At 33.0% G+C, this 13,924-nt stretch overlaps 1 protein-coding gene across 1 annotated transcript; it reads left to right on the top strand.

The window, feature by feature from the left end:
- The first annotated feature begins 11,270 nt into the window (after positions 1-11,270).
- Positions 11,271-12,714, top strand: LOC116123027 (E3 ubiquitin-protein ligase APD2-like). Its single transcript, XM_031408820.1, has 6 exons — positions 11,271-11,407; positions 11,510-11,808; positions 12,051-12,157; positions 12,241-12,366; positions 12,478-12,571; positions 12,677-12,714. Exons 2-6 carry the CDS (start codon positions 11,511-11,513, stop codon positions 12,712-12,714), a joined length of 663 nt encoding a protein of 220 aa, XP_031264680.1. The 5' UTR covers positions 11,271-11,407; position 11,510.
- The last annotated feature ends 1,210 nt before the right edge of the window (positions 12,715-13,924 follow it).

Consider the following 13,924-nt stretch of genomic DNA (forward strand, 5'->3'; position numbering starts at 1 on the left):
GTTGTTTTTAGTGAAGAAATCCTACCTGGCCTTGGAAAGGATTCTGAAAATTTAGAGGGCAGTCCATTAGGATCAGATTACTTAGAATTAGAACTTCAAAACCCAAAAGATGATCAAACTGTGAATCAAGGTGGAGCTGATGAGATTCAAGCTGAGGAAAATAATTCTGAAAATTCTGTGGGTGATCAAACTGGTGAACTTGAAGGTGAGCAGTTGAACCATGGTAATGAATTAGGGCTATCTAATTACCAACTATCTAGAGATAGAGTTAGAAGGGTAATCAAACCTCTAAAGCAAATTAGGGTATGCTAATCTGGTGGCTTATGCTTTACAAGTTGAAGATGATATGAGTGATGAACCCAAGTCTTTTCAAGAGGTTGTGTTAGGACCAGAAAAATTGCAATGGCTTAAAGTAATTGAAGAAGAGTTTTCTTCCCTGATAAAGAATGAAACCTGGATTTTAGTAGATAAGCCAAGAAATTGTAGAGTGGTCAAATGCAAATGGATTTTTAAAAGAAAATCTGGTTTAAACCCAACTAAACCACCAAGGTATAAGGCAATAGGCTGGTCGCAAAGGGGTTTACACAAGTGGAGGGCATAGATTACAATGAGATTTTTTCCCCAGTTGTCAAGCATTCCTCTATCAGAATTCTGTTGTCACTTGTTGTCCAATTTAATCTAGAACTGGAACAATTGGACGTGAAGACAACTTTCTTACATGGAGATTTGGAAGAAACCATTCTGATGGAGCAGCCAGAAGGACACAGAGATGTTGCAGGTAAAGTTTGTCTACTTAAAAAATCCTTGTATGGTCTGAAATAGTCACCACGACAGTGGTATAAAAAGTTTGATTCATTCATGATTGAAATAGGTTTTAACAGATGCAATTATGATAGTTGTTTCTATTTTAAAGAGTTTCTGAACTGACTTAAATTTTCCTGCTTTTGTATGTAGATGATATGCTTATGGCTTGTCATGAACAATCTAAATTGTCTCGGTTGAAAAAGATTCTTAACACCAAATTTGAGATGAAAGAGTTGGGTCAGGCTCAAAAGATTCTTGGGATATCAATCATTAGAGACAAAGTTCATGAAAGTTTGAAGCTGGTTCAGCAAGATTATGCTGAAAAGATTCTGCAGAAGTTCAATACGAAGGATGCAAAGGCTATCCAAACTCCCCTTGGACAGCATTTTAAGCTGTCTCAAGATCAGAGTCCCTAAACTGAAGAGGAAAAACTTGACATGTCATCAATCCCTTATGCTAATGTGCTAGGCAGTTTAATGTATTTGATGATATGTTCAAGACCCGACTTGGCCTATTCTGTAAGTATTGTGAGCAGGTTCATGAGTAATCTAGGGAAGATCCATTGGACTGCATTGAAATGGATCTTAAAGTACATAAAGGGGACCAGTTCAGTAGGTATAGTATATGGGAGGAATCAGAAAGAAAACTACGATGTTGAAGGATTTGTTGATGCATACTATGCTGGTGATGTTGATGTTGATGTTGATAGAAGGAAATCAACTTCAGGTTTTGTTTTTACAGTATGGGGAAACATTGTTAGTTGGAAGTCTAAACTCCAACACATGGTTACATTATCTTCAACTGAATCCGAGTATGTGGCACTAACAGAGGCAGCAAAAGAAGCAAAGTGGCTGAAGGGTTTTGTGACTAAGCTAGGTTTAGAACAGAGGGTAGTAACAGTTTACAGCGATAGTCAAAGTGCTATACATCTTTGTAAAAATCAAGTATTTCACGAACGGACTAAACACATTGATGTTCGACTCCACTTCATTAGAGAGATGATTGATAGGGGTGAAATAAAGGTTGAAAAGGTGGATGGTTCTCATAACCCAGCAAATATGCTTACAAAACTTGTTACTGCTGACAAACAAAGGCTCTGTATGAGCCTTCTTAATGTTACCTGAGCAAAGCCTGTTTCCTAGGCCAAATAGAGTGTCAAAACAAAAGTCAAGGTGGAGAATTGTGGTGGTGTGGCTTGTGTTTATGCCACGGTGGAGTCAATTAAAAATTGGGTGAGTCAAAGGGTGCAGCAACGTCGTTTTATGATGAGCTAAAAAGGGTTTTTTTTTTTTCATCTCATTCGATCCAGCCCTCATTTCTCTTCTCAAATTTCATTTGTTCTAGAATGTACTAATGGGAGACGAAATCTGTTATTCATCTACAACTGGAAATCCTTGGGGTTCCAAGTGGAGGCTGATCCTAGAGATGACTGATGTATAAATTGATTCCATTTGATATGGATTGGCAACAAGGGGAAAAGAGAAGAAAGCTAGGGTTTCTTTGGGTTGTATTCTTCCTTGCTCTTTCTGTTTCTTTCTTTGTTCAATACTCTGTAAATTGTCTACTTGACTGTGATAGTAATGACATCCTATTTGCGCCTTGAAGAGTGGATGTAGGCTACCCAACTGAACCACTATAATTCCTTGTGTTGATCTTTATCTCTTTACTTGATCTGCTATTTGTTAATGCCTGATGATTCACTGTTTTAATTTGTGATTACTTGGTTGTTTGGGGATTGGTTGTTAACCAGAGAACTTAATCTGTGATTATCATCTTGTTATATAGTTGGTTAGTTAGCCTTAGAACTGTAATCTGTGATAACTCAGGACAAAATCATAACAGTATCTCAACAATCGATAATTTTTTAAGTTAATAATACTAAATATGATCCTATATTCAACATTGACTTAAGTCTCAAGATCAAGTTTCCATGATAACATAAAAGCGATAGTAATACGTAATTGAAATGTAAAATCTAGTAACGTAATCAAACTTAGTAAAATCCAGTAACGTAATCAAACTTAAAACTTTTACGCGAAAGAACAAAATTATCGGGAAAAACACAAAACATAATAAATTTCGACGCTTGCTAGCATGCACGCATTTCGTATTCCGACGCCAGCGTGTCGTAGGGGTACTACAATACTTGAAATGCAGTACCTCGACGGCAAACTGGCGTCGAGATTCCGTAGACGGTGTCGGTGTGTCTATTGGTGTACGTCCAAAACGTAAACATCTAGATCAGCCATTTTATTGAGCCAGTATTTACATACCAGCCATTTTAGTGAGCTATAGTAGTTACATACTGCAATCTGGACAAAGCTACTTATTTTTACAAGGGCAATCAATTATTTATTTACAGCGGCATCAACTAGTTCATTCATTCTAATTTTAACGCATATATGGCAAAACAATGAACAAATAAAACATTCCAATGTATCATGCGATGATTATTTTTAGAATATATCTTGCAATGACCAACACAAATCAAACGAAACTCATATAATTGCCATCTAAAAGAAAAAAAATCCAAGGTGCAGTTTCGGTACGTAGAACGTAGAAATAGAATTATTGCACTAAAATGTGCCATATTTATCAGGCACCTACTTAATTTTTCTATATCTCCATTGAAATGCTATTTAAAGTAACATTAATCTGCTATTTCTTTTTCAGTGTACATGTATATGTAAAAAACAACTCTTGAAAATTCTTTCATGGCGTTTGTATGAATCTTCTTTTATACATACTAAACATATTTATATATTGAGGTTGCGCCGAATCTTGTACCAGCCTTTCTTCCAAAGCCTTTCAAGCCTCCATCCTTGTATAATAACCTTCTCAATAACGTTATTTCTTCTTTGAATTTGCTTATCTACATCCGCCATTTAGAGATTGAGATTTTTATTTTAATGGCGAGAATGATAACAATTACAATAGTTTTTGACATTATTTTCACCTTTCTATATTTTCTTGTGGCTGTGTTTATATCAACAAATAAAATGATGCTACCAATAGCCTTACTCAAGTAACAGATTTCAGTTGCTTTCAAGTTTGTTCAGTGGTTTCATTTATTATTAGTTCTAACTGAGGTTCTTTATATTGATGGCTTTAAGTTTTTAACCATCACTTTCTGTTTTTGGTGTACGGATGGTAAATTAAGTTCTACTAATTTTTTATTTTTTTTTTGTTAGATATGTGTATACTAGTCTCCTATTATACTTTCTTTGCTAGATTTGTATAATAATATTGAATATTTTCATTTTTTATTTTTATTTTTTTTGTTGAAGTAATTATTCAGCATAATATATAAGTTAAAAAGGTCTCCTCACCGTTGATTATTGTTAGTATATCGTTATTATATATTCTATATAACGTGGAGCTATAAAATATGTATGTTTTAATGAGTAATTCAACTATTCTAAAGATGTTAACCTTCATATTTGGCTCATTATTGAGAAGGGATTACTCGTAAATAGTCGTAATTATTCTTACATGCCACATCAATTTGCCCGTCTCCTTAAAATATTACCTGAATTTTTTTTTAATTTATTATTATTAGATGGAGTAACCTATATTTTAGTTTTGGGGCTTGATGGATTTTTCTTTTTAACTTGACGAACTTGGATAAATACATTAAATTATTAAAATAATTTACTTAGAGTGAGAAACGTGTTTTATAATATTAAATTCTATTGAATAATGCAAATAATTTACTTAGAGTGAGAAACGTGTTTTATAATATTAAATTCTATTGAATAATGCATAACCAATTAATAATTAAGATTAAAATGTTACACATTATTATTTTTTTTTTTTTTTTTCAAATCTCACCGGGCTGCAGCCCAGGTGAGATTGTATTTGCATCCGCTATAAGATAGATAATATAACCCTTATTTGAAAAAAAAATTAAATGAAGATTGTTTGCAATAATTATTTGAGTCATTCATTACTGTAAAAATAAATGAAGTTTTGAAAGTGCTTCTTATGATACTAAAATACATAAAGATTTTGAATGGACACATATAAGGTTTAGTAAGAGAAAAAAGAGACTCGTATGTTTTAGAATAAAAAACCTACGTTTTTATATTTGAGTGATGTTCATGAAAGTAACTATCATAAGAATAAAATATATAGTAATACCCTTATAATAATAAATTAGTTTAATCTCACCATTATTTTACGATTATATAAAGGTTTTATTGTACTTTAGAATAAGAAAACAAGTTTTTTATTTTTCAAATATCTTATCAAAGTTTTAAAGTTTAATCTATTTTTGAACATCTAATATATATTTAATAATTTTGTTCATATGGTAAATGTTGGATATTAGCTTCGTGTTGTTGTTAGAGAAAATATAAAATAAGAGGGCTCTGTTTGGTTCACAATTTTATGTTTTTGGGAAAAGTTTTTTGAAAAAAGTTAAAAAAAAAAATTGAATTGGGCGGGTATTACGATGTAGGATTTACAAATTAAAAATACCCCCTATGTTTATTTTTTTACAAAATACCCCCTATAATAAAACATTAAAAGTTAACAAAAACACCTCCAACCCACCCTCAAATACGGACAGCCGGCCACCACCACCGGAGGGTGGCCGGAGTCGTCGTATCGGCGCATGACCGGCTGGATCTTGCCGGTCGTGCGCCGATATGGCCTTTTCAGGCTAGATCCACGGTGGATCTGGCCGACAAAGGCCAGATATGGCCGTATTTACTCGTCAACGACGGCCAACAAATGGTCATCGTTGATGGTCAACGACGAACGTTTTTTGGCCGTCGTTACCGACTGGTTACGGCCAAAGATCTGGCTGTCAACGGCCAGATCTTTAGCCTTAGATCTGGCCTTTTACGCGGAAAAGGTTAGATTGGTGCACTACCAGCTAGATTCAGCCGATAATGCGCCATCCTACCAGATTCTGGCCATTTTCCGACAGTGGTAGCCGGAATCTGGTAAATGTGGATTGTTGGGGTGTTTTTGCAATTTTTTAAAAAATATTTAGGGGTATTTAATTAAATTAACAAATTTAGGAGGTTTTAAAAAGTTGAATAATATTGTGAGTTTTTTGGTATTTTACTGTTTAACTTTTTTGGGAATACTAAAAGTAGTATTTCCAAAATGCAACTAAACGAAGCCGAGTATATTACCAAAAGTATTTGAATTGACTTTTCATAACGTGTTTGTCAATTATAAAAGTGTAAGTATTCCATAATGAAACTATGAAAATGTTTAGGGTTTAGGATTTAGGGTTAAGTAAATATTTCATTCTAAAATTTGTGAGTCTTTTTTTTTCTCTCACTAGACCTCACGGTTACATGTTTACAACCTACATATCATTAACTACCTTTAAGTAGTTTGCCGGTTCGCTTGGAACTCTTAGGTATATTATTCAAGAGGTCGTGAGTTCAAATCTCTATGACTACTAATAAGAGGTAGTCACTGGAGGCTTACCTGGCCGTTAACTTCAGAGTCCCAGGGAACTAGTTGGGGTGTGCGTAAGCTGGCTCGGACAACCCGGGATACAAAAAAAAAAAGAAAAAAAACTACGTATCATTTGAAAGGACATTGGTCATCAAACTAATACACCCAAAATTCAATTAATTTACCATATAAATGTTAGTAAATCGATGAGCAGAGGCAACGAAAAAACAAAAATATTGTTCATCAATTACTCTGATTTCGCCAAGATTAGAGTCTTATATACTTATATATATATATAAAATAAAATCTTCTATAGTGATATTCTATATATGAATAAACTCTATATAATCATAAAAAATTCTAGTTCCAATTTGGGATAGTTATAAATAAGAATAAACTCTACATTGTAATAAGTTATAATTTTTCTAATTCCCCCCTTAAGGAAAGTTGTTTCTACATAGTAATAATTATCTGTATATTACAAAAAAAAATATGTTATGTAAAATTAAAGGTTTAAAATGAAATAAAATATATATTTAAAATTGTTTGGGACAATAATTTATGTTTTAGAGTTGTTATCACATCTTTTACCTTACGAATACGTAATAGCTCATTAGCATGGATACCTTCTTGTTGAAGCCAAAATATTTTTAGTTTCTCAAGCATGTTTAGAGCTTCATGGCACAAGACTTTTTGTATTTATGTACTATTATCCTTAGGATTATTTCTTTTCTCTTCTTGTCTAATTGCAACAATGATTTCTCCTTTGGTTAAAGCATACATGATTTGTTGCTCATTTGGATATTCGAAGAAGACATTAATATTCATTCGATTAGTGTAGTGAAGTTGTCGAATCTGATCTCTCAATTCTATAGTGACTCTTTTATTCTCCTCATCCACTTTATTTGTAACTTACAATTCATTGATATTAGTGGTCCTAATTTTGCAGCGCTTAAAACCATTGACAATTGTTTGTTCCTTCACATCAATTGACCATGCATCAACTGCATTTATAGTTCCATCAATGACACTTATTTTTGCTGGTTCTAAGAAAAGATCTTTTATCCGTTTCAAAAGTAGACAATTGAAGCATTGAATTGAAATCCTAATAATATATTACTAAAACATGAATTATAAAATAAGAAATCAAAACTATAATTTTTGTAACTACATCTCTATTAAGTTATAACCTCCTTATAGTAATAAAATTAGTTAGTCCCACCATTATAACTATACAGAGGTTTTACTCTCTCTCTCTCTCTCTCTCTCTCTCTCTCTCTCTCTCTCTCTCTCTCTCTCTCTCTCTCTCTCTCTATATATATATATATATATATATATATATATATATTTCATACTTAAATTGAAATAATAAAGATCCATGCAAGGATTAGATTATACCAGCGTTTGGAGGCTCCGTCAATATCTCTGAACGTGATTTCGCTATCGATTCGAGAATGGAATCGAACTCACGTCATCCACACGAAGACAGTACATTAGAGACCAAGAATTGATTTTGCTAGAATCAATTCTTGGCTTTAAGGATGGTATTTGGATGATAGAGTGAAGAGAAGAAGAAGAGAAAAATTTCTCTTCAAAACTTCACTCCACAGCAAAAATGAAATCTTAGGTTAGAAAACCTTAAATTTTCTTTGCTTATATAATAAGTAAAATATTCATTCCACCCCTCAAGTTTAGCATCAATCAAACATTAGGTAGAATTGCATGTTAACCCTTATTTAATTATTTAGTTAAATATTAATATTAACTCTAATAATTAAATTTATAATTTTGCTAAATTACTCCAATAATAAAATTGGACATAGGCTACAACCTCAGTAAATTTAATTATACAACAAAATTACCAATATGCCTATTCATCCAAAGGACGAATATACCCTTTCAAAATTTATTATCCTTAAACTGGCTTCTAAGTGTGTGACCCTTAGGCTCTTTATTATATCGACAATGAGTAGTATCGCAACTGACACCAATCAATCATCTCACTACACAAAGACCAAGATTAACCCCTAGCAAAGCATCATGGTCACCCGATAGATTCAGATTCAGCAAAACAGCTACCTATCAACGATATGATTACTGTGCAATCAAATCTTTTCATCATCTATTATCTCATCAAGATTGAGATACAGAAATAGTGTCAACCTCAGTTATCCTCGATACCTTTATATTCAGTTACTAGACCAATGACCGAAACAATAAATTGGATTGGGCAACAATTCAATCCCACTGTGGCCACAACTTTAGTGTTATTGTCATTTACTGAATTACGTAGTGAGATAACTTCTCCCGTACCCAAGAGTGATGAATCATCTATCGATCCACCGTAGTCTTGATACACTCCTCGATGTAACCAATCACCACCGTCTCGATAGCTCTAAATAGAACTACGTTAGGCTAATGTCAAACTACAGTACTACACCAATTGGTGCACAAGGCGCTCCGGTGATCTCAACTCTAAGGATCACATGCACCACCATTCGTTAAAGGGTTTGTTCCATAGACACTGGGATTATCATCTATATGAAATCCTCTGATGGGTTAGTCTAGTAAACTTGCCTACAGCAAGCACTTTGGTGTTGCACTAGGTTGGCAGCAAACAACCTTGACAAGTGAGATCAGTCACTACCTTTCGACAGAGTCATTAACACTATGATAATCTTATCGTATTATCTGTGTCCTTGGTCAAAATAATACTAGGGCTACAGACATTTCTAAAATGGCCACTATATGTGATCATAGGGTTCCCACTATCAAGATTTGAAACACTTGATACCCTCGTCACGATTTTATCATTCTAAAGACATATATCAATACATACAATTATGATTTACATGATATAACAGAAAATGTCTTTTATTAATTAATAAACATTATTACAAAGAGTCAATTTTACAATAATTGATTGGCTCTAGGGCACCTACTCTAACAATAAAGGCTATAATACATTTTATCTAATTAATTTTTTTTAGTTATTATTTTTTTCAATATTTCTTATTTTAACTAAATTAAAATTGAAAAATAAAAACAGAAAAGAATATAAAACTTTGTTTTAAATCCCATTATATTTTATTCAGTTTCTTAAGTATATAATTTAGTTATATTTAAGTTTTATCTTATTTTTTGTTTTAAATACAAATATAATTTAACTATTCATATATTTATTTTCATTATAATTGATTATGAAATTGGTTAATAAATATTACTATTTATATAGTTAAAATAAAGTTGAATAAATAAAATTGGAAAGAATATATAATTAAGATATTATAAAACCGTCAAACTAATGAATTTACTTATTCAGTAAAACCTCTCTATAATCATAATGTTGAGACTAACTAAATTTATTATTATAAGGATGTTATAACTTAATAGAGGTATAGTTATAAGAATTATTGTTTTGATTAAAAAATTATTGATTTGATTTCTTATTTTATAATTCATGTTTTAATAATATTAAGATTTCAATTCATTGTTTTAGTAGCATTAGGATAGTATGAAAATGAATATTAAAGAGTCATTACAAAATTGAGTGATCAATACGACAACTTTATTATACTAATCAAATAGATATTAATATCTTTCTTAATTATCCAAATGAGCAACAAGTCGTGTATGCTTTAACTGAAAAAGAAATCATTACTAGAATTAAACAAGAAGAGGAAGGAGACGATCCTGAATATGAATATAGTCCGGAAATACCAAGGCTCCGTTTGGTTCCCTTTTGCGAATACTACTATTAGTATTCCCAATAAAGTTAAACAGTAAAATTACAAAAACTCACAATATTATTCAATATTATTCAACTTTTTTTAAACCCCTTAAATTTGTTAATTTAATTAAATACCTCTAAGTATTTTTTTTAGAAATTACAAAAACACCCCAGTAACTCACATTTACCAGATTCTGGCCACCACTGTCGGAAGATGGCCGGAATCTAGTAAAACGGTACACTACCGACTGAATCTTGCCGTATGCCGATCTGCCTTTTCCAGCTAGATCCACGGTGGATCTGGCCGAAAAAGGCCAGATCTAACGGCCAGATCTTTGGCCGTAGCCAGTCGTCAACGACGGCCAACATATGGTTGTCGTTGACCATCAACGACGACCATATGTTGGTTGTCATTGACGAGCAAATACGGCCAGATCTAGACGTTAATGGCCAGATCTAGCCGTAGATCTGGTCTTTTCCGGCCAGATCCACCGTGGATCTGGCTGGAAAAGGCCATATCGGCGCACAACCGGTAAGATCTAACCGGTCATGCCCCGATACCGCCACTCTGACCACCCTCCGGCGGTGGTGGCTGACTGTCATATTTTTTGGGTGGGTTAGGGGTGTTTTTGTTAACTTTTAATATTTTATTATAGCGGTATTTAGTAAATAAATAAATAGAGGGGGTATTTTTTTCATTTTCAAATCCTACATTGTAATACTCGCCCAATTCAACTTTTTTTAACTTTTTTCACAAAACTTTTCGGAAAAGTGTAAAAAAGTTAACCAAACGGAGCCCAAATGTTTTGTGCCAAGAAGCTCCAAACATGTAGTTAAAAATATTTTGGCTTCAACAAAAAGGTGTCCATGTTGACAATTTATTACTTATCCGCAAGATAAAAGATATAATAACAACTCTAAAGCATAAATAAATCATTGTCTCAAACAACTTTAGATAAATATTTTATTTCATCTTAAACATTTAATGTAACGTAACATATATATTTTTATAATATATACACAATTATTACTATATAGAAGCAAGTTCCTTAAGAGGAGACCTAGAAAAACTATAATTTATTATAATTTAAAATATATTCTTATTTATAACTAGCCAAAGTTAGAATCAGAAATTTTTATAATTAGGAAGAGATTATTAGTATATGAGTATTACTATAGCCAAAGTTGGAAGCAGAAAATAGAGAATTATAATATAGAAATATTACTATAGCACATAGCCAGGAGCCAAAAAAGCTGCTGATTGGCCAATTAAGTTCAACGTCATTAGTTCTAATTCTAACTAAAGGTTAGGTACAGCTCAAATAAGACTATCCGTCTGTCACTCGTCCCCCAAGCCAACTACCATTCTCACGAAGACGAAGCGACTGATTGGTGAATTTCAGTTCCTCACTCTCCTCTTCATGGACTCTGACCATTTTCGACAGAGACGCCAAGGTGTGTTATCTTTATTTTACCCGTTGAATTAAAGTTAGGGTTAGGGCTTTAATTTTATCCAATTCTCAATTTCTTTAATCCTTATCTGTTTTCGCTCTCTAGAATGGCGGAGCCAGATCACAGTTCAGCTTCTACTTCGGGATCTTCCACCAATAGAGACTCTTCAGGTGCAGGCGCTGCTTCGTTGTCTCCTTCTTTGAATTCATCACCAGTGAGTGAAGAAGAGGCAACTCATCATAATCATGATCATGATCCTCATCGATTTGGACAGCCAGAACTAGAGCATCAGAATTTTGGATTTGCTTATCGAGGAAACTTTTCAGCTTTCGATGATGCATCGACAGTTATTAGTGATGACACTTGGTCTTGCATAATCGTTGTCCTCACTTTTTGGTTCTTCGGTTAGTATGTTTTTATTTTGTCTTTTATTTGATGCAATTGTTCGATTTGGTCCTGGTTACTGTTTCTTTTCTTTTATTTTTATTTATTGTGTAATTTTACATTTCTGTTACATAATTTGAGCAGCAATTGCTGGATTTTTTCCCCGTCTGTTAAATTATGGCATGCTCATTTGGTTATTCATGTAAGTTGTAAGTTTATGTGGTCTGATTATTATAATGAGGATTGAATTTACATATTGCAGTCTCAATGACTCTAATCCTGGGAGTTTATGGTGCGGCAAATGTAAGGCTTGGTCCTAATGCATCCATTCTCATACGACCCAACCCCTTTTTTGTGCAGACCATCAAGGTCAGCGGCAACTTTTTGTGGCCTCTCTAGTGATGCAAGTTTTTGATGTTGTGGTGGTGATTTACGTTGGTTTATGTGATCAGGTGGAAGAGTTAGAAGGGACAAAACCTGGACCTCAGCTATATGGGTTTTATAATTCTCCACCTCTTGATGTAGTAACTACTTGGTCCGAAAGTTATGGTGTCTCTGTACCAGCTGATTCTCACAAGGCAAGTTTGATTTTGGATAATGCCATGTTACTGTTTTGCCTCAATGATGCTTTGTATTTGTTCTTGAAATTTTAGAATTTAGATGTTCAACTTGTATTTTTCTGTCACCAGGAGTGGATTCATTTCCTAAATGAAGGGTCTCAAATTAACATTACATACAGTGTAAAGTCTCCAAGCTCCTCTGTTTTCCTCATAATTGCCCAAGGTATGCTTAAATCTTTAGTAGAATACTTTGCAATTATTAATTTTTTTTTTTTTTTTTTAATAAATCTTTTTGCTCTTCAATAAGTTTTTGTATAAATGCTACTAGAGTATCAACAGAAGCGTGATGGACCCATGCAATTCTAAGTGTGTTTATAAAAATAGAGACCATCATAACAACTAACATTACAACATTAAGCCATCATTTACGGTATTGGCGTATTGCATATCTTTAATTTTACTCTCTTTAATAAGGATATATTTTGACTCAAGATGCTATGTTATAAATCACAGAGCCATATGAGTGAAGCCAGGCTTGAGGAAATACTTAGTAAATGATGTCATATTTTTGGCTTTACTCATAAGTCCTGATGATGTATTATTGATTTTGTGGAACTGATAACATGAATCGGCCTCTTAAAAACAGCTAACACCTGGGAATAACATAGATGTAATAATTGTAATTTTTTTTTCAAGATGTCTCATAATTTGTAATTCTCTCAGGTGCCATGCACTTGCATTTTCTGTATTTTTGTTTTCAAAAATGAATTGAAGTGAAAATAAGAAATTTAATTTTGTATTTTTAAAATTTGAAAACGTGTTCACTATCATTTTATGAAAGCGATATCGAAAACTGAAATGGAGGAAACACATTCCCTGACTATATCTAAAGAACTCGTTTTATGAACAATGATAATTTTTCATTGTTAAGCTATTTAAAATTAAAAAAAAAAAAAAAAAAAAATTTGAACATGATTAAATTAATTTACGTTAAGCTTGTTACATGTTAATCATGTTAAGAATACATAAACGTAAAGTTAGGAAAGAAAATCAATGAATTAAATGTTAAAAGATNGTAGAGGGTAGAGAAGAATTGTGTGAGTCGGTCTCGTGTCGAACCAAAACCGTAACGGCAACATTTTTATTATAAAGTCTTTATTAGTTTTAATTGCACTATTTCATTATTTGCATTTAGTCTATTTAGTTTCATTAATCCATTGTCAATTTCATTTTCGCTACTTAAAATACGTTAGGTTGTTAGTCTTGCTCCCTGTGGATTCGATCCTGCTTACCGCTACTACGGTATTTAGGTTTAATTTTTTAGACTGTGACGATCGGTCTAACACTAGCCCTAGCCTTAAAGGAAGAGACTGAACTTCTAAAGACTATGACAGCTTCCGAGAAGCGGGAAATGCTAGACAAAGCCAAAAGCTCCTTGATCCTTGGATTGGGTGACAAAGTCCTTCTGGAGGTCAAGAAGGAGAAGACACCTGCTGAAATCTGGAACAGGTTAAATTCTCTCTATCAATCTAAAACTGTCCCTAATAGATTATTTTTAAAGCAAAGGTTGTTTGGC

The sequence above is a fragment of the Pistacia vera genome, unplaced genomic scaffold (assembly GCF_008641045.1).
Source record: "Pistacia vera cultivar Batoury unplaced genomic scaffold, PisVer_v2 Contig14, whole genome shotgun sequence".
NCBI classification, from domain to species: Eukaryota; Viridiplantae; Streptophyta; class Magnoliopsida; order Sapindales; family Anacardiaceae; genus Pistacia; species Pistacia vera.

Bases quoted from the DNA above. Each gene is read 5' to 3' on its own strand.
- LOC116123027 (XM_031408820.1), top strand. From the start codon at position 11,511: ATGGCGGAGCCAGATCACAGTTCAGCTTCTACTTCGGGATCTTCCACC. The intron at 12,158-12,240 runs GTCAGCGGCAAC...TTATGTGATCAG, and splicing joins TTTTTGTGCAGACCATCAAG to GTGGAAGAGTTAGAAGGGAC. The intron at 12,572-12,676 runs GTATGCTTAAAT...AAATGCTACTAG, and splicing joins TTTCCTCATAATTGCCCAAG to AGTATCAACAGAAGCGTGAT.